Raw genomic sequence first — 27,015 nt, forward strand, 5'->3', positions numbered from 1 at the left:
TATTTGGCAAATAAATGCAACAGAATATTTATAATAGAAATATGTTTATTAGTGTTTATTAGCAGAGTGAATACAGAGACATGAAAACAATCTCACATTCAACATGTTTATTATAAAAACATACTTAAAGCTTCAATTTAGGATGATTACAGCAAACTGATTGTGTTCATTCAAAAAAAAAAGATTTGCAGACAGAAAATAATCTCAGTATGAGTTTCAGATGTTAGATTTTCCAAACTCTGACTATAGATTGTAAATGAAGCAGAAGTCTTACATGTATAGTAAATCTATAGCATATGTATGAAGCCAGACTGTGAGAATCTTGAACCTAAAAATACCAAAGAGATTCCACATCATTTTAACGAAGGTCTGTTTAGTGCAGTGAGTTCAAATCAGAAAAACATGTGAGGCAGAGTAGGTCAAACTATTCTTTTTTGCTCCTCCCTTGTTGTAAAAAAACAATGTTCGTATTAAACCTATTACTATTGACGGTAAAGAAAAGAGGAAGCGAGTGTGTTTTTTGCTTTAACTCTTTAGTCAAAAAACATTCTCAGGACTTTCTGGCTACACTTCATCATGGCTCTTTTGTTTTCGGCACAAATAAAAAAAATAACCAAAACAACTGCGTCAGTCTCCTGTGCTTCCCACCTGATCTGTACTATACAGGCACATAATTGGTCATAAACACTTTGGTCAACTATCGATCAATAGCAACATGTGTATCGAATTTGGAAAAGGGAAATAAGTACATGTGAATGTGTAGTTGTGTTTTTTTTAGTGTACTCCATGTTTCCTTGCCTTACAGTTGAATTGATTGCATTTAGTTTTTTATGACATATTTATTACGTAGAAATCCAAACAATCAAAGTAAGACATTTTTCTGGATAATTCCTGGGGGCCAGTTGCTACAAAATATCCCTGCCTAAAGATGCACATAGACAATTATGAATTACTGAGTTATCACCAAAGTTATAGATTTAGCACGGTGACAAGTAAGTGCCAACGTAAACAAGATGCTGGTCAATAGTGCCATCTGACAGGTTTTCTTTCACCATTCTTCATTTCATTGCCAATATTGTCAGTCGACAGCAAGCTGCAGTTTAATAAGTAAGAAAGCCCACCACAGTTTGTTTCAATTTCTCTGAGGCAGTTAATTCTGAAACAAGTCATATGAACCCCTGGCTGTATTGTACAGCTTTTCATGACTGCATGTTAAGTAGCTCTCTGCTTGGCATCCCTTATTTTCAAAGCAAAGAATATTTTAAAGAAGGGTTTACAACTCAGATTCAATGAGCAGGGATTCCCCCCCAAAAATGATCAGCGCAGGACATTAGATGAGCTCTCAGCTTGGCAAATCATGAAGAATATGGAAAACTGCAGCACGACAGCAAAATCAGCAGTGGTAGCATTAAGAAACTTTAGAAAGGCATGGACTCACTAAATGACTCCAACTTGCTATCTTTTTCTAAATGAATGTGGGTGTGCATGTTTGTCTGGGAGGAAGAAAGAGAAAAGGGGAACAATTATCCTCAGCAGCTTCAATTTAGCGCATTGTTTGGGCTCCCACGTCCTATTTCCATTAGACGGAAGGACAACGACTGGCTGGCGCTTCCACTCTGTACAATCTGATTGGCTATTGTTTTGGTGCGAAGTGTGATTGGCTGGGTAAGTGGCTCACATTTTATTGAAACACTCCTTGGCGTTGGACCACACCTGGATTCCCTGAAAGGCAAACAGAAAAAAAGAGAGATTAATAGGACCACCACAACAATTGATGAGTGCAACTGATGAATTACAAACAACAAAATACCTAGTGTACGAGAGCAAACAAGCTGAACTCCCTACCTTCTTACACATGCTGATCTGCATAATGGCATAGCTGATTAGTGCTTCACGCAAATCTTTGTCCTTCTGCTCCTTAAACAGTTCGATGTCTGCCCAGGCTGTTTGCAAAAAGTCTCTGAGGGTACAGGGAAAGAAACATGCCATCATGGCTTAGTCTGTGTGAAGCAGGAAGAACTTAAATATTACAAACTGAGGGACCATAAAGCAGATTATATAAGTACATACAGAAAAAAGAGAGTGAAAGGGACAGACGTAGGAGACACACAGTGGGGGATGTTTCGACAAGTGCAGAGGACTGACTAAATGCTTTTGCACTTACCGACACTCTTTGTTCTTCTCCAATACGGCCTCCTCCCCCTCCTGTATACTCTGCTCCAGGGCTGCCAGCCTACTCTCCCTCTGCTCCTGAGTGTCCTGGCCAAATAGTTTACTGGTCATCCCTTTCAGAGAAAAGATTCGTACTGTCTACACACACAGACAAAAAGATAAACACACATTAGAATTCAGCATCATTTATACTTATACATCCATATGCACTTTCATCAAATTGCATGGCAAAAATATTTTTTACACAAAAATAATTCTGTTGGTTAAAATATGGGGCTAATGCCGACATGGTGTGTGTGTGTGTGTGTGTGTGTGTGTGTGTGTGTGTGTGTGTGTGTGTGTGTGTGTGTGTGTGTGTGTGTGTGTGTGTGTGACCTGCGTGTTTACCCAGGATGTATAGTAGGACCTGAGGTTTACTAAACCAGTGTGTGTTTGTGTGTTACCCCATTGGTCAGCTCTTCTTTCTGCTGTTTCTTATTGGCGAGGTCCTGAATTGCCATCTCCAACTCATACTGGATCATGTCCTGTTTCCTACACACTGACCTGAAAGACAAACAAACATTAGGGTAGAAGAAATGTAGAAATTATGCTTCCACTGCCACAAAAAAAGTATATGTGAAACAAAGCCAATTTAATCCAGTCAAGGATATGGATAGCTTCAAAATTCAAAAAGGAAACTCCTGCCAGACATAAACGGTGACCAGAGACCTTAACCACTAAGAAATAACCCTCCACTCTAGCACGTCTAGCATTGTTAGCATAGCTGCGCTGTGAGACATAGCTGAGGTGTTTCTGGTTTAATAACACTGTGTTGGGCAGGTGACAGATGACACAGATAAATACCCCTGACTACTGAAGTCACTTCACCTGGGGTGAATGCTGACCTTTACCTTTTCACACTTAAGTCAAAAGCCAGATGTTCGGAGGTCTTGATGTTTTTTGGTCTAGTGTGAAAGGAGCCAAAGCGTGCTGACCTCAAAAGGCCAAGAATCAACTAGCAACACTGTGGATCTGTCAACCTTAATAACAGCATTAGCTAAATTCATGCACTGAACTCTTTCTCCAGAGTTTTTGACACGACTTTGTGTTTCCCTCTTTAACACACTCACTTACCTGACAGCATCAGTGTAGAAGAGGTATTCTTTCAGTTGGTCTGCATAGTGCTCTTCTTCCTCCAGAATGTCATCTATTGATGTAGCAAATCTGTGCACATGCAAAGTCACATTCAATGGTGAACAAATGCAGAAAAAAGACTTTGTGTGTGGGTGCATGAATGTGTCTGAATTAGGACTTGTTTAGTTGAAAGATCTTACTAAGTGTAAGCATGTGGGAGCATACACTGGTTGAATTGTCCACTACTAAGTCTACTACTTACGTGTCCATGTGGTGACCAGCACTCTGTAGTCCGTCTCCCATCTCTTTCTCAATGGCACTCCACTCACTGGAGACACAACAAATTCAGAACTTTTCTTTTGACTGATCTCTTTTCAGTCTACACAGCATCATCTTTCTTTAAAGTAATCAAAAGAACTAAATAGTATTTTTTGTGCTATCATTTCCTCAATGTATACAGGAAGTGAGTGGAGCAAAAGTAGGTGGATGCAGAATACGCACGCTTTATGTTGTTAAAATGTAGCATCTCTTAGGTTAGAACTGTGATTTTATTCATGTAGGAAGATACAGTAACAACAGAACAGGTGGTTCTCACCTAAAGACTCTGCCATAGTTACCGTGGACCTTGTAGACTCCGTACTGCCTGTCTGCTACTCTCTAGAATGAAGACAACAGAATCAAGTTATGTGCATTGTTATATACTTAAAAATAGCCAATAATTAACACACCTTAGTGGCTATATTTGTTTTTAACAGAGACTCAATTTACTCTCCCTTAATAGGAAAGCTTCACACTACACATCTTGCAGCCTGACAGCTTTGGACTCACTGTGGACAGCTCATGTTACATGATCAGCCAATATGCAAAAACAATGCAAACCACTAGCCAAATCTAAGGGAACAGTTAAATATAGGTGTGTGAGTGTGTTGTGTTGTGTACATGTCAATACTCACCGCCCGCACCCTGAGTAACTGAGAGATGACAGTATTCAGGTCATCGCTGTAGTGTTTCAGTGCTGTGAATTGCCTGGAGAAGACAACACATGGGTCGTAACTCAAACAGTGTTTAAGGGCCTCAAGGCCTTTTCACTTTCCTACTGTTTTACACCTACTTGTCTGGGTTCTTGACCCTAAACATGGCACTCAGAGACTTTAGTCTGGAATCAGCCTGATGGAGAATAGAACATCACATTCAAGTTATGTTAGGGGGAATTATTTTACATTCAGCACACAGGAGAATCTATGAAAAAAAGTGTGTGGACATCATAATTCCCAGTCAAGCAATTTAGCAAGAATAACTAAATGGACGTTTAAAAAACAAGATATAATTCATTAAAGCAATGGCAGCGATAAAACACTATGACCACTTTACCTTGTCTTGGAAACCCGTCTCCAAAACTGCATCCTTCCATCTCCTCTCCTGTGGACAAATGATTGACAGATGATCAACAACTAACAGGCGGGATTATCAGCAATACTGTGTACACAGGCGGCCCACCAGCTGACAACTGCACCGCTACAAAGAGAGCTGCACCGGTATGAGCATGTTGCTAGAGGCTACAGGGAGACCCTGAGATACAAATCCAGTTTGAGGGTGTTAAAACATGTGAGAGTTAACATATTTCACCAGTCTATAGATGAATAACAAATAAGAATGATGCATGCGATAGCTCTGTGGCAAATATCACAAGGTTTATTTTCCATGAGATCACTGTGTGGGTGCAGATTTCATTGGAAAGGGCTTCAGCGCAAGAAAAACTTCAGCCTTCATTTCTCTCTCAAGACACTGTGATATGCATTTTTAAGCTGGTTTCGTATTTGTCAGTATCAAGGATCTCTCCTACCATTATAAGACTTAGTGCACCCCCTAATTATGTCTGCGCAGCACCTATGCCAAATGAGCGAATGGAAATATGGAGGTTTCTACCACTGTGGGGAGACAGGATACCACGTTGGCCCTCATTTACGTCATTTTTGTGGAGGTTTAAAAACAAAACTGGAGGTAGACTTATATTATAATACTAGACAATTATGTATTCACCAGTGCACCAGTGTTAGTGATGTTTAAAGAGTGTTGTATTATTGGTTATTTGTAGCCAAATGTTGCTAGGGATCAGACGCCGGATATTCTCCTGTAAGTGAGAATTCAACTGTCCAAATCATTTGCTCCAGATATTTTCTGGAACTTTTCCTGCCTCCTGCATGCTCTTCCCTGTCGGACTCAACTGTCCTGACATTTTCCGCAGTTCACGTGTAAAATGGTTTAGGTAAGTGCTTAGTGAGTAAATCAGCCTTAAAAGATTTGGTTTGTCCACTTTCACCCTGCTGGAATCTCTGAGGACTGATGTACCTTGTTGGAGAGGAAACAAATCCATGACAGGTGAAAACTATTTCTGAAAATCTGTCGGGCAACAGCCAATTCTTGTGACAGCCAAGAATTGCGTCTGTCACAGATGATCAGCTCAAGTCTAAAAACTGTCAGAGAAATTGATAACGTGAGAGCAAAGAGAGCGAGAGAAGAACTGACTCGCTACACTAATTCTGTCAATTGACTCCTGGCCCCTGGTAAAGTGAGCTGTCTTCAGGTCCTGTCTGACGACCAAACATTTTGGTAAACAGCCAAACACGATGCCAGATAGTTATGGGGGGGATACGAAAACTGGAGTTACAATCCATGCACTTTTGTTTTCCAGTGTTATTTTGTTTGAACAGTTAGTAATAACTCAAGCTCTTTTCACACATTAACTTCAGAAAATGTCTGGAAAACTTCTTTTCACACATAAAGAACACAGCACTAGTCTGGGTCAGACGCTTTCACAAAAACAGGATAATGTCTCGAACGTTCAGGTGCTGTCGCCTGGGCAGAGCATGCAGGAGTCAGGAGGTGTATAGATTTTGCAGCAGAAAGCAGTGCTTTTGTTTAAAGCGCATCAACACCAGTGTCGTCTCTTAAAGCCAAAAGCGACAGTATCTCATTGTCTCTCCATGTTGACATCTTCATAATCGTCTTCTACTTGTATGGCTCTTCTTTCATCCTGATTTGTGTTCTTCCAATTTTACGCCCGTTTTATGTTAAAAATGTCAGGAAAAAGTTCTGGAAAATATACAGAGCAACTGACGCTGACATTTGCGTTCTCACATACAGCCACTCCAGAAAATGTCTCCAATGCATGTCTGAAAACAGCTTCAGAGGCCTAATAAAAAGTTTCAATTATAGTTGTTTTGCTTTTTGCCCGTGTTGTGTTTTAAAAAATATTGCAATGGAAATGCATAGTGCCTCAGCCCACCAGAAATCCAGAGAAAACCCTGGTATCCTGTAGTAACATCTAAACACCAATTTATCTCTTTGATGAGACATTTAGCAGTATGTGTTTGAACGCTAACCTCTGTGAGAAAGCAGACGAAGATTTCGTCATCAGAAAGGACAGGATGTGATGCAACACGCAACAGGAAGTTTTCCAGGCCGACTCTCCGTCGCTCAACAAAGTCTGGGTCGAGGTTGTCTGCTGACAGCTTGTGCCAAACAAACTCTGCCTACAAGAGACACAACCCCAGAAGAGAGGAGAAAAATACAACACATCAGCTCAAAAGTCACAGCGAGTCACGCCTCTTACTTGGAAGAAACAAATGTCACGGCTGAATGTTTTTCTTTTACAAACTTGCAAGACCTACAAAAAAACCACAAGGATTAATCATGCTTAGTTCCTATAATTCATGTTTTTATTAATGACCACATTTGTGTCTCTCACCCTTTTCTCTGGCAGTGGAGGGATGATGACATAGGGGTAAGTGACCAGGAGGTAATTTCTGAGCAGCTCAAACTCGCTGTAGCGTCTCCACAAAGTATCAGGTGCAGCCGGCGTACCTCCCTCTGGGACAGTTTCAGCTGGCCTACGGACACATGAGTAAACAGTATGTTCATTTGTTCAGAGCACGTTGAGACACAGAAATAGCCAAGCATTACATCTAACTTTGAAATTTCAAGCACCGTATTGTGCGTAGGCCTTGGAAAAATTATAACATGGGCAGTGTGCGAGGACTTCTGCTCACTGCCATTGTTTTGTTTGATCAAATTAAATTAAATAACGTGGGTATGGCATGTGGACAGCAGTGTGGCAGCGCAAATACATAAGATTCTACCTTGTGACAAAAATGTTGCTCTATAATGCAATATTAGGAACATTAATATGAAGCTGACATTATTTTATGCCGTTATGTTGAAATTTCTGTTTTAAGGAAAACAAGGTTTCTACAGGTTTCAACAAGTTACATGTAAAGGTCCAGTGTGTAAGGCTTAGGTAGGGAAAGGGATCTATTGGCAGAAATTTAAAGTAGAATAATCCTCATAATGTTTTCACTAGTTCATTTCATCTAAATTGTATGAATTGTAGTTTTCTTTAGCCCAGAAAATACCCTTTATATTTAAATACTTTATATTTACATCGAGGGGATCCTCTCTACGGAGGCCGCCATGTTTTTGACATTAGTCCAGACTGAACAAACTCAACACCTTTTGAGTTTTTATGACAACCGAAGGCTACCACAGGTTCTTTTTCATGTTTGGAAGAGGAGGGTGAGGAGTATTCAGCAGCAACATGCAATTTCAACATAAGATATCACAAAATTCTCCAAACTGTACCTTTGAGACCACATTAAATGAAAATTAAGACCGATATCAACTACAACTGATTTAAAAGAATATCGGTATCCATGCATTACTTACACTTTGCCATATTTGAAGATGAACTGAAGTAGCAGAATCATCTCTCAAACAACAGGCCGTCTTTCCAACAGCCAAGCTGAGTGTCCTGAGATCAATTCTGACCAGGATGTTGATATACTGTCAATTAGCAGTTTCACGTTGATGTAGTTTGTAGTTGTTTTGTGTGCTAATTTCTGTATTGTTAAGAGAGAACTACAGAGGATGCAAGCTGCCAAAACATTTCTCTTTTCTCCTTTAGCTGGATTAGCTAACTGAAAGATAACATAATGAAGACCTTCCTAAAGAGACCTAGTATGTAATACTTAAACATATTTTAGACTTTTTAGGTCCTAAAATTCAGTATAATCAATTTTAGACTCCTTTAAGAACCCCTCAGTAACCCTGTAAAACAGTAGCATCTGCACCTGCGGCTGCACCTCTTCATGGAACTATTTATCTTAGTTATGTCTTGTGTGTTTTTTAAGTGTACCCTGTAAATGTTATCACTTGACTCTTCTTGTTACCTGGCTGTTTTTGTTTTAGGACAAATATTTAAAACTGGTTGCATATGGCCCTAACACTTGTGTCCGTGGGAAAAATCAACAGTGGAGAACAGGATGCCCCAGTTTGTGACCCACCGTGTTTCTATGAGGTAGACAGTATAGGTTTCCTGCATGTTGACCGTGTTCTTCCCTGTTCTCTTCTCTGCCTCTGTCACATTGATCTCCATTTTTCTCAAAAGAGCTGTCCCTCTTTCCACCATCTGCGGAGAACAGAAAGATTGCGTCAGCATGAGGGAAAAAATACGAACAATTCATTGGAAAGCAGAATAGGAAAGTATATCAGTTTATCAGGGGACATCAGAAAATAGTAACATCAGGTGAATAGACAGGTGTGTACAGGTGTGTGCAGGGTAACAGCGAGAGATTATTAAACGTTCCACTCTGGACCTAATCCCAAAAGAAATTCTTGTGCCAGCTTGCTCCAAGATCACAATATATAATAGAATACCATGATTAAAACATTAGAGTATTGAGAGTAAAAATAAATAAAGTGTGTGTAAATAAAACTAAAATTTGAAGTGTTAACACAGTAATGCAGAACCAGTGGACAATGGAACTGAGGGTAAAATAAGCAAATTATATGAGACAGTGAAACTAATACTAAACAAAAGTAGTGGCAGTACATAATAATGATAAAAGGAGTAATATGGGATAATGCACATGATATTGTAATACATTTAAAACAGTGATATTACACATGTTGCACATCTGTTATGCACATGAATTGTACATATTGTATAGAATATTGTGTCTGATTATCAGTGATCTGTATCAGAGTATTTAATTCTATACAGATACATTACAAGCGTTAATCAGGTTTGTGTTAGGCTTCTCCTGTTCACAGGGTTGTGACCACAGACTGACCACAGACTGACCACAGACTGTGGGGTTGTGACCACAGACTGTGGGGTTCTGACCACAGACTGTGGGGTTGTGACAGACGTGTGCAGGTCACAAGACGAGATACAATAACCACAGTGACCTGATGAATGATCGACCTTTGTCTCCTCTGAAACCACGAAGACGCCTCGGTGAAGAGGCTCAGTCCATGTCAACAAAACATTCGCCATCAGACTTGCTAGCTAACAAGCTAAAGGCAGCATCAAAGTTTACACGGTAGCTTCGAACCAGTGTTAGCATTAGCAACTTCGGCTGGCTTCATGACTTTAACGCCAGCTCGCAGAGTTAGCAGCTGAAGCTAGTTTGGGAGTTAACGGTCCAGTAAAAGCTTTTTTAAACTGAAGCTCCGTGTGTCACTGACTCCGCCGGTAGCTAACACAAGTTCTGGCCTGTTTGGAAAAGTTTTCACCGGTAAGAAAACAGCAGTTTCTTACTAATAAACATGTTCATCAGAGAGAAAATCACATGTACGACCGTGTTTATGAAGTTGTTCTCTGATTCCGAGGAAGTCAGGTCGGTGTTTCCGATCACAGCCACTTCGTTGCTCCCAGAGTCAGCAGAGTCAGCCATCATCCTCCCCTGTCAGCTGAGGCACGGGGGTGGGGGCTCTGCGCATGCGCGTCTCACACCAACGCTCACTGAGCCCGAGCCCTGTGGATGGAACTAAGAAAATAAAAGATTTGATTGTTTGATCATTAAACTGTTCTCATTAAACTATACATACAATGAATAATAGTAAAGTAAAATACATGTTTTATGTTGATTATTAAAAAGTACTGATTAAATGATACATACAATGAATAATAATAAAAGTAAAATGCATGTTTTATGTTGATTATTAAACAGTACTTATTAAATGATACATACAATAAAACAACAAAGTAAAAAAAATTTTTCGTATCAGAAGGTTAAAAGATTATTAATAGATAACAAAGAAATAAAATAAAGTAAAATAAATCATTATCATTAAACATAATTTTTAAAACAACTTTACAATATTTGAATATTTTGTGTAAGCAATGCTTATTAAAAGTACAATGAAATAAAATACAGTTTTATCGACTAAAAGAATGGTTTTATATCAGCAAATGTTAATAAATAACTGAAAAAATACAATTAAAAAAAGTAAAACAAATGTTTTTTGATAAAACTTTAAAATAGTTGATGATCCACAGATATGATCCATAGATATTTGTTAAATGCTCATGGCCATGTGATCCAGTTTTTCTAATCTTAACTGTAAAACATGTTGTGAGATAAACTTTGAAATGAAGATTATATAATGTCTTGATAGGACAGCACACTATAAATTTAAGGAATGAAAAGTTCAGGTGTTTCCAACTTTGCTGTCATGTTGTTTAAAAACAAGAATCAGAAAAATGTTCAATAACTGATGAATTACCTTGATGCGGTGATGTCATTTTGTCCCTCTCTCATTGGTTGTTGATGTTGCGGGCCCAGATGTGAATGAGAGGGATGCGGTATACCTCAGCCCAGTTAACAGCACAGAAACAAGGCCTTTAGTTCCTGTGGTCACGCTTTTGTGCAGCATTTAATGTTTAAAGAGAAGGGTGGAGCAGCATTTACTAAGGAAGCATTTTATATAGATACCACTGGGCATGGAGAGGGATATTGGAGTGGGATGAATGAAAAAGAGACAAACCAATGAATGCGAGGGAGGAATTATTTCAAGGGTGAGATTAATTAATATAATGATTGATTATGAAGTGATGACACAGATGCAGGAGGGATGGATGGATGGATGATGAGATGCAGTTTCAGGCAGCAGCGTGTAAGGAAACCCAAAATCTGCACTGTGACCAGCCGTAGTCACAGCAACAGCATAGTTACCATTCTTTTCAGCCACTGACCTCAAACCAGAAATCACCACTTCCTGTCCGCACGCACAGGCACACAGACGCACAAATGCACACACACCCCTAGCACCTAAATGTAATCGGCCATTTGACAACTTTTTAGAGCTCTCTGACCAACGGTCTCGAACAGCAACCCACAATAAGCTATGTACAACATGTGTGTGCGGGTGTTTCTTCCTGTCTTGTCTATATTTGGAGGTCATGATGACTTAAAAATATTGAGTTACTATAATTTAAATGGTTTGTATTATACTGAGTACTTATATTCAAATGCAGGAGACAAACAGCAATGACAACAAAGGATAATAGTATTAATATTACAAAGTATTTTCATATAAATGGCGACTTGTTCTCGACAACATTTTCACTGTTGTGTTTTTCTGATCAATCATTTCCTGTCATTACATATCTATTGAAGTTTGAGTGATGAACAGCAGAGGGCAGCAAAAACCCAGTAATATTCATGTATGACAGCCTGTACAGTTTTATTATGAGAATCAGTCAGTATTCATAGAACTGCATGATGAGGTTATACCACAGTATGAGTAAGAATAAGTGTAATAGGAATTTTTTGTACCTCAGACATTTGACTTGTAATAGTAACATGGAAATTGCTAATGACTTCGGTGAAGGCTTTGCACCACTAAAGTATCCTCAGAAGCTATGACACTGAAGCAGCCAAATGAAAATCAGTCACCTTTAGTAATATGTCCTTAATAATGTTTATATTTATTTTGATATTTACATAATTTTTGGCCCAAAGCCATGGAAATACAGTAAAAGTCATTGTAATCTAATTTGCATATTCACATATAAAATGTCTTTGTAAAGATGCAGTAACATGGGATCCAGGTCAAAGAGAACCTACGAAACTATTAACTGTTATGTGTATTGCTATGAAAATCTAGTTGTATCTGCAAAGCTACTGAACACACATCCCAAGGCCAGGTTCTCCATATCTATAGTGGATAACCATCCATCCATCCATTATCCACTCAAACTTTGAGGGTTGTGGGGGGCAGGATACCCCCTGGACAGGTCACCAGGGGGCTGTAGGAGGAAGCAGGATTACCCAAAGAAAACTGACACAGACACAGGGGAAACATACAAACTCTACAAAGTCAACTGTCAGGTTAAAACATAAAACCTTTTTACTGTGAGGCAACAGTGCTAACCACCACTGTGCTGCTCAGTAGGGGATATGAAGACGTAAAATACTGCAGGTGAGTATACTGCATGGTTGTTACCTCAAAAATAGAAATGCATTCAATGTTTATCCTTGTTTGGTTGAGGTTTGAACCTTGTTACTGTTGATAAGCATCTTAACGTTTCATATCTCTGCTTTATGTTCACTAACCCAAACATGCACATTTATTTGCATTAGAGAAAAAGAAAAGAAAATATATATATATCACTTCAAATACATGACTTCTGTGAAATATCTGGTTGGTATTTTCAAGAAAAGAAAACTCTGTATGAGTGTGTGTGTGTGTGTGTGTGTGTGTGTATGAGTGTGTGTATGTGTGTGTGTGTGTGTGTGTATGTGTGTGTGTGTGTGTGTGTGTGTGTGTGTTTGTGTGCATGCTCTATACGAGGCTGGTCACGAAGGTCATAAAGAGGAAGTCCTTGCGGTCAGTCGAAAGGAACACATGTTTTGCTCCATGTCATAATCTGGGTCCTTCATTTTCCTCTCCTTCATTCATCTATTCTTGCCTTTGACCGTGGTGGAAAACTCATGCACTGTGTCCAGTGGGTCTGTATGTATTTGTGTGGGTGAGCCTGTATAGAATATGGAATGAATGTGTATGTGATGCTATAATGACGTGAAGTCTGTTTGGTTTATTTATACCTTGTTATGAAAGTATCCATCACCCATTTTCCCATAGATGGTAAATATGGTACAGTCAGGGTCGACGTAGGCTTTCTGCAACTTCAATAACTCTCATTAAAAGGAAAATGTTAATATCTGTTTTTTATCATCCAAATGACCTTGTTCATTTTCAGAACTCCAGTTAGCCTTACAAAAACTGAGACATATCAAAATGAGGTGTTTTGACTGACAAGAGGTGGACAGGTCGTAAGAAGCTTTGCTTCTGTTTAGAAAATTATTAATTCCTTCATTTTTCATCTCTTCTTTTCTCATTTCTCCAACACATTTTTACATTTCATCCTGGTTTCTCTGTCCCATCCATCACCAAGGTTCTGACAAATTGAGACGCACAAGTCTCATTGAACACTTCTCTGCATGACTGATGCTGCTGTGCAAAAAGCCTACATATGCACATTTCACATTTGCCGTGTATGGGCACTTGTCTCTCTATCTCACACACACACATGCATGCAAACACACATGCTGAGTGTGAGCAATGCAGTATAATAAGCAGCGTGGCAGAGATGTGGTCAGCGTTGCCCCATGTGCAATCGTTGAGAAGCCACATCAAGGCTTCTGGGTATTAAAGGACAAGCCTTAGTTGGCTGGGAGGGAATCTGTCATGCAACAAGAAAACCGTGTTTTTCACCCTAATTTCCCTCTTTCATTTCTTCTAGATCCTTTTTTTTCTTTACCCCTCTTCCCAAGTTCTGTCTTTTACCAATTTCTCTCTCTCTCTCACTCTGCCCATTTTTTCCCTCTTCTTCATTTCCTTCATTCTGTGGCATATTAGACTCAGTTGTAATACTCTCCAGCTTAAAATGCTCAGACCACTGGAATGTTCCGTCAAAGAGGTGGGCGGACCCAAGGGGGCGGGACAGACCAACATAACCAATTAAGGAGGAGATTGAGGTAAGACAGACAGCTTCTAAATGGTGTAATAACAACCTACTAAAATGTAATTACAATGCAATAGCAATAGACACTTCTAATGACAGGATGTATATGCCAATGTGATTTCCTAATTATGAGCTTGGCATAATGGGTAACTGTTAACATGGCGTGGAGATTATAGAGAGGTGTCTGAATGCAGAAATTCAACCACAGGGACTTGTAGTAGTGTTGAAGGACATAATGGCCACTCAGAAGACCTGCCAGGTATTGATCAGCTCTGATCGGTTCGTGTGTTTGAGAGTGAGGATGCAAGTAAATTGAGCCGGTGAGAGCTTGAGTGAGTTGTGTTATCAGATATTATGTTCGTCTGTTCTTCCGTCCACCATCACAGCTTTGATTTGTCTAATAAGAATCTGTCTGGCTGCTGATTCAAGGTTTTGCTTTTCCTTTGACCTATTCCTCTTTTGGTTCAATGCCTAATGTCCAGCCACTCTCCATGTGTAATTCTGCCATCTATTCATCCATCCATCCATCCATATATCCTTCTGTCCACTTGTCCATTTGTTTATCCATCTGTCCATCCATCCATCCATCCATCCATCCATCCATCTATCCTTCCGTCCACTTGTCCATTTGTTTGTCCATCCATCCATTCACCTATCCTCCTGTCCACTTGTCCATTTGTTTGTCCATCTGTCCATCCATCCATCCATCCATCCATCCATCCATCTATCCACCCATCCATCTTTATCCCTCCATCCATCCTTCCATCTCTAACAAGAGGAGTGGATGGTGGCGTCCATTATTACAGAGCATCCCAGAATAGAGCCTCGTTTTATTACAAGTCCCTCTGGTCGCCGTGGCTACCCAAATTACAGGCCAGCCTTCTCACACATAAAAAAGGTTGCGCTGCCGAAAACCAGCCACCTCAATAAAGGATGGATTAGAAAATCCTTTGCTTTTTTCCCTTGCTTTCCTTTTTGAAAGGTTTTCTGTACATTTTTTTTCCCTCTGGTGTTTTGTTTTATGTTGGGGTGCAGCGGTCTTCTTCAGTGGTTTTGCTCCCCGACCCTGCGGCGGGAAAATACGCTCACTTGTGGGTTTCTGGGAAGGCAGCGGTGGACGAAACATCTGCTGGGAGCAAGATGTCTGTAAGTGTGTGTGTGTGTGTGTGGATGTAGGGACACTGCCCTGGCATCCTGTTCAAGTTACATATTTGTTTTAGTGATAGGAAAAAAGTCGAGAGAAAAATATCCACTATCCAAACGTTGCTTAGTTCTGAAGGATAATAAATAATACTTAAAATCTCTAAGTATGGGTTTTTGAGCACATCTTCACAGAGCAGCCTTTGAATCAGATGAGGAAGGCTAGTTAGCGTGCCCAACAGTGAACGCTTTATCAACCTATTGCTGGAAAACAGTGGAGGAAACGTGTGATTATGAGATGACGACTGCCATGAGATGACGACTGCCAGATGTTTATGAAATGGTTAATGGCTGAAGCTAACTTTTGTTGGTTTGTCTCAAAATAATATGAGATATCTAACCTATGTGGCTGACAATAGAATAGAATCACCATGAACTGAATGAGCTCAAAGCGTGTTATAGAAAAAGCTTTGGACTTTAACTTTGTTTGATGTTTATTAATTATCCTTGTTTGATGTTTATTAATTATCCTCATCATCGTTATAGCTTTTTTACCTATATGTTCTGAGGGTTAGGTCATGGTCGGTGTGACAGTGGCCTCATCACCGGAAAAGGTCTGCATTCGGCTCAGAAGATGTGGTCTTGTTGGCTGATGAACTGATAACTGAGCGACTATAAACGTGTTGTGCATCAATGACTAAAGCAAATGCCCTTAATTTGTCCATTTGGCCATTTTTGTTTTCAGTAAAATGAAGTCACAGAAACTATTCACGCGAGTCAAGTGGTTATTGGACGTAACTCGAGCACTATGAGTGAGGGTGGTGTTCCTGTTTATTTAGTTGTCTCTCACACATGTGGCAGTTCATGTGCTCACTCTTACAGAGATGAAGCAGCTTTATCAGTTTAGGGTACTGGGGTCATATTGGTTAGAGTACCTAGGATCTTAAAACATTGAAACAAATAAAGTTATTTGAGTGTAAGCCACTAGAAGGGCACTATTTTAGTTAAGACACATTTGAATCTTTGACTTTCTGAATATTAAAATGCAAAATTGCTTTTTAAAAGGAATGAAGATTTGAATGTAGATAATGTACACGATTATTTATTATAACGGATCAGATGTCAAAGTTGTCAATGACTTTTGTCATGAACATTTTGTGATAAAATGTGTTCAATACAAACCAGTCATATGGATGTATATGTTGTGTTGTTCAAGTCAATTCTTTTAGTGTTTGACTGTAACTGAAAGAAATATCAATCCAGATGTTTCACTGAAAATATTTCATCACAGACTAAACCCTGCCTATCAATTTTAAACCTTGTGCCCGACTTGGACAATATTAAATCCTAATTAAAACATATTTGAAACATAATTTCAACAACTGAGGAATTTTGGAGTTCCCTGTACAGTAATGGGGTAATGCACAATGATGCAGTCATCTCCATGGTAACGGGTTGTGGTCATATCTCTGGAGGGAAAGATTACAGAGGTTTGAAGGAAGAAATTAAAGTTGGAGAACCTTTTGATGGATGGAGGAAAGATGGGGGTTGGAGAGATCTATCACCAATAAAATGGGATGTTAAAAGCCGTTTCTCTCACATCCTCTTCCTTTAAAACCAAAAGGAGAAATATAGCCTGGGACGCAGGCTCATTAAACAATATGAGGACTCTTAATCATGTGGCAACCCACCGGAAGTAGGGCTGAGACACATCATAGGTTCCGACCCATCGTTTAAGAAGCCAGGGTTTTACGGGAAGTGTGAATGTGGTGTGTGATGAAAGGATGGGATGAGATGTGTACGTGTGTGTGTGTGTGTGTGTGTGTGTGCCTACAGTGCATGCTATTATTATGTTGCTGTGGTTGTAATGATGTAAGACACTCACAAGGGAGTAAACAAGAGCAGCACGCTATCTTCAAACAACACATCATGTTTTTGTGGGTCTCAAATGATTAAGAACTCTAGGACTATCAATTATTGCATTAAAAACACTCAAATTATAAATATACAGTTGATAGATAACTGAAGACAATCGTTCAATTGGTTCTGTTGGTGGGTCGAGTTGGCTGGAGCTTGGCATCCAACATCCAACGTCTTATCACAGGCTCAGACCTTATTAGTTCAAAAACATTGACACCCTCATCTAAAGTCAATTGTGAATTTCAGAGGAAAGGCACGTTTAGCAGAATATTTATTGTTGACACTGTATTTTTCCAGTTAATTTCCTGGAAGCTTTCATCATACTTTCCTCAAAATCAGATGAAATTTTGCACTAATTTACATTGATATTTCTAAGAAAGGCTGTAATAATTGATTTGTAATTATAATGGACATAGAGACATATTCGTTTGTATGTTTGTGTATTCCATTTACCTGCTATGAGGGGTGGCTGTGGCCCATGTATTTATTTATTTGATTTAACTCAAACATCATTTTCCTTATGCAGTCAAGGGACTTCACTCTTCTTCAACACTTTGTACATATTGTTTGCAGCCATTTTTAAACCCACATGACACCTTCTAGCAACTAGCATTTGACACATATGAAATGGCTTTGAACAGAAGGATCCTTACAAATCTTCTCTCTCATTTTTGATCAGAGGACATCAGGTGTCGTCTGGATGCTAACCATTTAGGCAGCAGTGTGTGAGAGGATTTTGTGGCCTTTGGTGGTGGCGTTTCCAGACTAAAACCAACTGAATATAGAGCAGTGTGTGATTATGAGTCAGATGATGTATGTGTATTTGCACAGTGACACATTTTCTGTAGCTTTAGTTCTACTCCAGCTTATTGGATTTGAAATTATACAATAGGTATAAGGTTAAGGTGTTGACTCATAGTGCGACACATGTTCACGTACATGTATGCAATTATAACCTACAGTATTTAAAGTAATGCCTGCAGCGGGAGTATGAACTGAAATATACAATCGAAGCCACTGATTACTTGTGGAAGGTTGTTGCAAAGTTAGTCAAACTTGCTAAAGACTAAACTACAGATAAAGAGTTCCCAAAACAATCAGGAGTGTCCAAAGTGTCCCAAATAGGAATTATGATGACTTTAAGTTACAAAATGGAAACTGATAACAATTCACTTTATCACTTCATCACAAATTTGGTCATTGTTGTAAATACATTTTTCTCAAATAAATAAACCTTACTTGACAAAAATTGAAATGTTCTATTCCGACCAACATGAAACCCTGTGACTTTCTCTCCTCGTGCTTTATTCACCCCCTCACCCCCCCACCCCCATCAACCCTTCTGCCTTGTCAATCAGTAGACGGAGGAAAAGTCATTAAATCTCTCTGTTGGCCATACATGTAATTACAGTCTGCCTGTATGTTGCTAAATACGCCCCGGCGCTAGTCTGGTCTCCCTGGTCATGTTTTTTCCTCCCACCGGCCGTGTTTGAAGGCCTTATAATTGCCAGAGGCAGTGTGTCAGGATTAGAGGCTGCCGGTTTGAAACCCCGATACCCCCCCTTACACCCCCCACACCCCACCCCATGCAGACAACCGCAACCATAAACCCCCTAAAATCCCTCTACCCCTCTTCTCTTGTCCATCTTCATTTGCATTACCAGCGTGTCTTATCATTGAAATAATTCCCTACTTTTTCTAGTAATTCAGCTCCGATACACAAGCTCTGGGTTTTTTACACGTGTTAATTAGGACGCTATATATTTGACTGGTGCCTGCAGGACGCCTGTGGTCAGTTGTCTCCCTCTCTCACCTCACACTACAGTCTTCTCATTCAGAACACCGCTCTCCAACTGCTAAAAAAAATTTTTTTCCAAATCTTATAGAGATACCAAACTCCTCATCGACACTGTTTACATCCTGAAATTAGACTTTTACAGTGCAATGAAATAATATGACTTAAAAAACGTTTAATGTGTTTGGCTGTAGCATAAACATACAGAGCTACCCGTGTGTCAGTGGCAGTAGTAAAACCCTTGTGGGTTCAGACAAATGAAGGTTGTTTGGGCCATCAAAGCGTTTCACGTTGACATGATGGAGCTGATGGTCGGTGATGTCAGCAGAGATGTTGACTTTGTCTGAGTCAGAGCAGTTTCTGGTCAGCAGAGCCCCTAATTTCTCGGTCTGCCCGTCGCTGTCTCTCTGTTTCCGTCACTCTTTTAAACCTCTCTCACTCTGCTCTGCACTCTCTCTCTCACACGTCTAAAAACTGCTGTCCTCTCATCCAGGTCAGCATGAGCCAAAGATTTGTGCATTTACAAATCTAAAATGTGCATCATGTGAAACTTTCCACTTAAATAACCATAATGTATGTGTGTTATGAAATGGTTTGTGCTCAGTTTCAAGAAGCAAGGCCTCTGTTTCCCATTTTCTTGAAAATTCGAAAGGCATTAGTGATCAATTTACAACACTGGAAAGTTATGGGTGATACCGTGTGTTACCTGAAGTTTCTGGAGGAGTAGTGATTTTGCAAGCTTTATTTATTTTAAAACATTATTGAGTTTTGCAAGACCATACAATTGTGCCACCAGAGCAATTATAAACACTAAAAAGACTAAATAATTCTATTTATAAAAGGACATTAAAAAAGTGACATATAACAGCTTACAGAGATTGAAAAACTCGAAATTATTATTATTATTACTATTAGTAGTAGTAGTAGTAGTAGTAGTATTTATCAAGTAGGGTGACAACAGCTAAGAATTGAATTTATACAGTGAAGGCAATGTGGTGAAGAACATTCATTCTGCACTGAGTCCAACTTTTTGGACATTTAAAAAAAAAAAATTAGAGCTTTGAAAAGTTGATGTTGTTATTGATCATGAACCAGTTCACTGACACAGCTATGCTAATTTCTTTCTCCCTTCTCTGCCACTGCCGTATTTGGATTTTTATGCCCTCTGATCAACCAAAAAATGGGTCAACAGTAGGATTCCTAAGGTTTCTTAGAACTATATTTATGCTGCAATAAACCCAGTCTTGTTTCCTATTTAAAAGATAGACTAAAACATGAGTGAGTCCATCACCCACAGGTGTCAGTATGATAAATATCTAATATGAGAATATACGTGTGGTATTACACAGAGTGATATTTTGTTCATTGCGATCTTAATCCAGATGGAAATGGGGTGCAGATGTTGTTGCCGGGGAATGGAGGCTGGCTGAGGTATAATTATGGTAAGGTAAAATGAGGCTGTTGATGGTGAATAAAGTCAAATGAAGACGTTGACTGGGGTGTTATTTTCAGTGAGGCCTCTGTATGTGTGCACCACAGACATGTTTGTGAACAGATGGGGGGGAGTGGAACATGTATGAGCACTACACCAACATCAAACACACATATTTCACTCATTCATTCATGAACACACGTCCACACTGGGCCATAAGCGAGCGAGTGAACCGGTTAGGTTATTTAATATTTAGGGCTGTGGTCAATTTCGGAAAGAGAAATCCCCTCTGCTCATGGGAGGAAGGAAATCCGAGGATAACGCTGCCTTACACGTGTATACACATGGATACACTACATGAGGGAATTCCATGATTTCAGCACCTCTTTACACACACACACACACACACAGGTCATGTATGTTCCACTCCTGTACTGGTGGCTCCCTGAGTAAACAGGCATGTGCACAGTCAACAAATCCCCCATCAGTTAATTCATTCAGTTGGCTGCAGAGTTTGGTTAGAGTGGCACTCTTACAGGAGGCATTCTAAAAGGAAGTGCCCTCGGTTAATATAATAACAGCTGAAGCCATGATGGAAATGTTTATGTCACAAACTTTGCCTGTTCCACACAACTTAAGTGTGAAATTTGTAGCAAAGTACGACCTCCACATGTCTTCATTAACTTATTTTTCAGCTGTATGTTAAAAGGCCTCGCTAATGTCCCTGTGTCCTTTTCACCCTCGTCACCATGTTCCAGATGTCACGTAGTCTCTTGCCACTGCTTTCAATGGAGTTCATAAAAACCATTGTAACCATATGAACAATGGCAAAGTATCCAAAAGAGCCTCTGAATGGGAATGTCTTCATTCAGTAAACAACCGAACAATAAGACATCGTGTAATTTCCCCAGTTTCTGTTTTCCACAGAATAAATATTTCTGTCTTTGCCCAGTGGGTGGGACTGGTGGTACCAATAAAAGAATATTAAATTTTTATTTTGCCTTTATTTAGCACTTTTTTTTTACTGTTTTGTAGCAGAAGTAGCAGCAGTATGAATTGTTATCAGCTATTTGTAAATTTTGTTCAATTGAATCTCTCAGTAACGCTTTTTTTCCACCCCTCTCTTTTCTTGGCCGTGTCCGTTTCCTCTGGATTTCCTCTTGTCTTCATCTACTCTACATCTCTGTTAAACGCCTGCCCCTCAGTCTTTCCACTTGTTCCCTATGACACTGCTTGTAAGCCCCCCCCCCACCACCACCACCCTGCCCAAAAGCCAACGCCTCCCCCGACTCCCACCCCCACCCCAGACAGCTGTCTCACCGCAGCAACAGAGCTACGATGTGACACTGTGCTATAAATATGAACACACATAGACACACACACAAACACACACACACTATAAATACCATCCCTGTGCAAAACACACTGCTGCAGTATAAATATTTAAGTATAAATGTGTAATGAATTTATTGATATGTTGCCCGTGCCAGCAGGCACTGTTTTGAACCCACAGAGTGGTGTACCAGTGTGGTGAGATTGAAGTGGTGCCGAGGGATTGTGGGAACGCATGTTCTGAGTTAGGCAGCTGACCAATCGGTGGGATGGAAGCTGGAAGCCGCATCACAGAAGGAGCTACTGATCAGCACCAGTCTTCATAGTCATCCATCTCCCTCTTTTGCTCTTTCTCAACCTCGTTCTTTTTTCTCCCTCTTGCTCTCTTTATCTCCTTTCTTTTTTCTTTGGTATCAACTTCTTTCCATGTTTCTTTTCCTTCTTCTTCATCTCCTTTTGATCCCTCTCATACATTCTTTTTATCGTACCTCATACCTGATCTATGAGTGAGGAAGTTTTTCTTTTCTGCAAACAACAATTAACTTGAAATAGCCCACAAGTGTTTCCATAAGTGACAGTTGAAATCTCTGTCTGACTTTAATGCTTAGCAATTCATCAGTCGGATGAACACAAATGAAAAAGGAGTTGTGTGGTTGAACAGCTGGTTTTAATCCCCAGAGGAGACGGAATCAGTTTTGATCGACTGAAAGAATTGGAAACTGTAAATCAACCAAATGATCATTTGACCAAGATGCTTGATTCAAATCTCAAGCACATAAAAGATGACACAGTCTGTTAGAGGTGGATTTCTTTGATTCTGTGTGTTGTGCTGCTAATAAAAAGAGGCACCCCTACCTTTCTAAGTGTGTCAAAGAATCTAGAGTGGCCTTCAGGTAACATGAAGACATGTATTGATCCAGTATTTGGTTTGTCCACTCTGGGCTACGGTAGAAACATGGTGGTGGTAAATTTTAGATTATAGTTCATATTAAGAGAGGGGCCACATGGTTCCCCTGATGATTCTGGATTCTTGATGCAGGTGTTGTTGGCGTATGCAATATACTATACTATACTATACTGTACCCACATGTTTCTTCCAATATGTCTTCAGGTTGATTTTGATAGTCCCTACCCTTGGATATGACCTATAGAAGTAGCCAATAGGGAATAACAGACAATTGGAAGTTGTGGAATTGTTGTGGCTAAATGATTCAATATAAATGCAGTTTCACAGGATAGACGGACAATGAACCAACTTTTAATGAATTTGACGCTCTTTAAACTGTGTCACTTTACTTGTTCCTTTGCTCCCTTCATAGTGACCATTGTCCCTGGAGTTCACTTGATAATAAAATTCAACAATGCATCATAATTATCTACTTTCAGAGATCCTTCTAAGGGGTCGTTTTTTTACAGGAACATTTCAGTTTTTTATGGATGCTCACAACAAGACCTGTCCTTGACAACTGGCAGTGCTATGGTAACATCAACTCAGATGCCCTGATCTGACCCCGGACAACCATGCAAACACTGCAGCAGCAGTCCGTTCCTCAGAAAAACACACTTTCTGCACCATGTGGTCAGAGGGGAAAGCAGGTCGACTCTGTTCCAATCGCATATTAGACATACTAATAGAGACCCTAGATCTGCCCTTGTGCAATGGAACCCTACCCATTTTTAGACCAAATATAATTTGGATCATCTCCAGGTCAGGCACCAGGAACCAAGAGGTCCAACGACTGACCCTTTTAGTCGTAATTGTTTGAAAGGAGGAACTTGCCATTTAAATGACACCAGTAGCTTCCTGTTTTTGTTGCACATTGTTTGAAGGTATATTTAATGAATGGACTGAATCTCAGAGATGTCTCCATGTAAAATGATGAGTTACTATACATCTTTTTCATACCACCCCTAATTTTGTACTCTTGTGTATGTTCTTCACACCTTCCCACTGTTTACCTTCTCTCCCTCCACTCAGCTGAATCTTCCTGCCATCCTGTTCACCCTCGCCTGACCTCCGCTCTCCTCATCAGTGGACTTTCTCCCTTTCTCATCTCAAAGCCACGTCCAGCCATCCTCTCTGCACCTCCAATCATCAGAGGTTACTGTCGTTTTTCTCGGATTCCAGTTAGACATGTGTGAATGGACGTGAATGTGTGTGCACTGTTTTCATTTCCCTCTGTTCATTTCTTCAGTCCATTTCTGTGTTTACCTTTGAGCACCCTGGGTAATCATATTGTCACAGACTATTTCAGGGTGCCCACTCAACCCCTCTCTATCCATCTCTCTACCTTTCTTGTGCTTTTCCATTCCTCTCTTGCAAGCACAAAGTACACTTTCTCCTTCCTATACCTTTACCTGTCTGTCTTTCTCTGCCTTCTTTTCTGTTTTTGCTTGTTGTTTGCTTCTCTCCTTTTTCCCCCATCTTCCATTTCCTCCCTCTCTCTCTTCCTGACATGCCCTCCTCCCCTTTCGGTCTCTCTCCCTCTTTCTGCCCAAAGTTCTGCAGCCCAGCTGGCATGGTTTTCTAGTGGTGTAGTAAAATATAAATATAATAAGGACGTTTTTGAGCTGGTGAATCCATTCTGAGCAGAGAAACATCACCACAGAGCCCGCAGATGTGGCACGCACTCAGGCACAGAGAGGGGGATGGCGAGAGGGAGGAGGAAAAAAATCCCTCGTTTGACATGGAGAGGGTGCAGCAGAAGCACTGACTGCATTATTGTTGGCATTACCGAGCTACCGGACTTGTTATTAGGACACTTCATACAAATTTGCCTCCTCTTTGTCAACAAACTCAAAGCAAGTCTCCAATCTTTAGAACATGAGTCTCACTCAGCCCTCAAGTCTTAATTTAAGACTAGACTTTTGAAGAAACTTAAAAAAACCTCTCCATATGTAATTAATAAATATGCAGTTTGACTACATTTATTATTATGATCATATTTCTGAGGCAGAAGTTGCAGCTGCATTTAGAAGGTTACATCAGTGTCAGTCATGGTTAGCAAAATGCTTGTCTCTTCTTTTCCAATGGTCCAAGTACTTTCACTCTGACAGTATAGGCCGATAGGAGGCTAACCAAGGAAAACTTTTTAATTATGTTTTATTATTTTTAATTGGATTGAGTGTCCTTACACATCACTTCTGAGGTCCTGGTTAAGGTTGGGAGCAAGTTGTGAATTGTGGTTAAGTTAAAGTTAGGGTTAGGGATGAATGGTCATGGTTAAGGTTTGGAATAAGGTTTTGGTTGGGCTGTCCACAATGAATGGAAGTCAATAAAGTCTGAATAAGGAAAGCTAGTGTTTGTGTGTGTGTGTTTTCTTAGTAAAAAAAAACCATGTGTTTGCGTGTAATACTGCAATTTTGTGTGCATGCGCTATTGCTAACGCAATGTTGCATGTGTAACTGTGTTTTTTGTTTTATATGTGTGTGAATACCTGCAAGCCAGTATATGTATGTGCATGTGCACGTGTATGTGCGTGTGCACACGCTTCCATCTCTACATGTGTTTAGTGTCAGAGCGCAGCGTACTTCAGTCCCCTGGGCAGTTCTTTGTTTGCTTTAGCCGTGCGGTGGCTAACCTAGCCCGCTAACTCCAAGACACATTTAGCCCGTGCTCTGCTTTTATATAATCCTGCTTTTATTTTCCTTCTGTCTGCTCTCCGTCCAAATAGGCTGCATGCACTAAACTGCCCTTTAGCAAAACTAGTATCGGTGCCGCTCGGAACCATTGATAGACAGATTTGGTCAGAGTGGTTTTCACTGGCTGCCATGTTAGCTCCGACTTTAAGAACCTAAACTACTCACACTGGCAAGAGGCATTAGCTACCAAAAATGTAGGGTGAAATGTGTGAAGGCTGAGTGCAGCACAACCAGGAAGTTTTGTCTCCTTGTCTCGGAAGATTAGGGCTTACAAGGTTTAAAACAGGACCACTCTGATGCTTAGAGGCCGAGTGTATAGAGACGTAGTGTTAGGTGTTTATTGTGGTCTGGGGTTGGAGTGTGTGGAGGGACAGAAGGAGGAGGAAGAGGAGGAAGAGGGATGGTGGTTTTAGCCACTAGCTGTTGTTACCTTGAGCATAACGTACTCTAACTCCCATTACAGCAATCCACCGCAAGCCACAGACACGCTAGCTTCCACTGACTGCAAAACAACCCAAATTCACTTGTTTACCAGCTAATGTGCCATGCCATTCTCTCTCCTACTCATTCAACACGTCTGCCCTCTTCCTTTCTTTTATTAACTACTCAATTCACATGTTACTCCCTTCTTTCTCAATGAGTCCTCCTCCATCTCAGTTTTTTTGCCCTCTCTCATTATCTCTCTGTATCATTCTTTTTCACATTCTCCCCATCTCTTTTTCTTCATCTCCTTCTTAGCATTTACTTTCATCTGCGTCTCCATTTGCCCCACTCAGAGCCTTTGTTGGTTAGGGCCCCGGGTATGCGTGGGTAACCCCGGTGCCCATGTAAAGGCCCTGTGCTGTGGACTCGTAGAGTCCCAGTGTCAGTAGATGAAAGCAAAGGGAGAATCTGGGACTGGCACCCATCTCCTTCTGTCCTGCCACCGTGGCCTCTTATTTCACAGAGAAAATTAATAACTTTGACAAACATCAATGAACGAGGGCCTGATTCTTGGTTGGGTTGTCGGCTTTCCTGGTGTATGTGTGTGTATCTGTGAACATATGAGCTTACTATGCACACATGCCAGGATATGTGTGTCGCTGCTTGTGTATTCTTGAGTTCAGACCTTACAGAACCATGTCAGTAGTGTGGAAAGACACTGACATACACAAATAGTGTCAGAGAGAGAAATTGACAGTTTGATGAATAGTAACAGAGATGATTTTTTGGAGAAGGGTGTGAGGCTCTACTTTAGTTTGATCTGATCGGATATGTTGCCTTCTTGAAAGGCTGCGGTGTCCTTTCTTGAGTCACAGAGGAACAGAGAGACGGATGGATGAAGGGAGGGATGGATGGATGGGTGATGTGACCACTTCTGAAGCATTGTCGACAGCCACGCTGAATAGGCAGCGGGCCTGCCTGGAGCCACGCCCGTATTTATGATCTTCTAAGGAAGGATGATACGCACATACACACACACAAAATGTTGATAGTTACAGGAAAACATATGCTTTTGCAAAAGTCGGTACAAACACATTTGCAAATAAATTTCTGCTTTTAAACTCACTCAGATAAATACAAACCTCGTAAACATGCAGACAGAGCAACACTAAAAGAGGCAGACACCAGTATCAGCATTTACTTTCATGAAACTCTGAAGTTGTATCTTTAAAATGG

General features: G+C 40.3%; 1 protein-coding gene across 1 annotated transcript; it reads right to left on the bottom strand.

Moving 5' to 3' along the window:
* Positions 1–27: 27 nt before the first annotated feature.
* On the bottom strand, positions 28–10,022 carry LOC109631204 (sorting nexin-4-like). Its single transcript, XM_069533503.1, has 14 exons — positions 9,924–10,022; positions 8,625–8,749; positions 7,034–7,175; positions 6,669–6,818; positions 4,657–4,704; positions 4,397–4,452; positions 4,239–4,311; positions 3,881–3,942; positions 3,548–3,613; positions 3,286–3,375; positions 2,616–2,715; positions 2,165–2,310; positions 1,846–1,960; positions 28–1,722 (listed from the first exon to the last, which is right to left on the bottom strand). Exons 1-14 carry the CDS (start codon positions 10,020–10,022, stop codon positions 1,675–1,677), a joined length of 1,320 nt encoding a protein of 439 aa, XP_069389604.1. The 3' UTR covers positions 28–1,674.
* Positions 10,023–27,015: the final 16,993 nt, after the last annotated feature.

This window comes from Paralichthys olivaceus, chromosome 10 (assembly GCF_024713975.1).
Source record: "Paralichthys olivaceus isolate ysfri-2021 chromosome 10, ASM2471397v2, whole genome shotgun sequence".
Classification (NCBI taxonomy): domain Eukaryota; kingdom Metazoa; phylum Chordata; class Actinopteri; order Pleuronectiformes; family Paralichthyidae; genus Paralichthys; species Paralichthys olivaceus.

Excerpts from the sequence above, each read along its gene's own strand:
- LOC109631204 (XM_069533503.1), bottom strand. The coding sequence starts at position 10,022 with ATGATGGCTGACTCTGCTGACTCTGGGAGCAACGAAGTGGCTGTGATC. Across the intron at positions 6,819-7,033 it reads CTCCACTGCCAGAGAAAAGG|GCAGAGTTTGTTTGGCACAA; the intron begins GTGAGAGACACA and ends TGTCTCTTGTAG. Across the intron at positions 4,453-4,656 it reads AGACGGGTTTCCAAGACAAG|GCTGATTCCAGACTAAAGTC; the intron begins GTAAAGTGGTCA and ends ATTCTCCATCAG.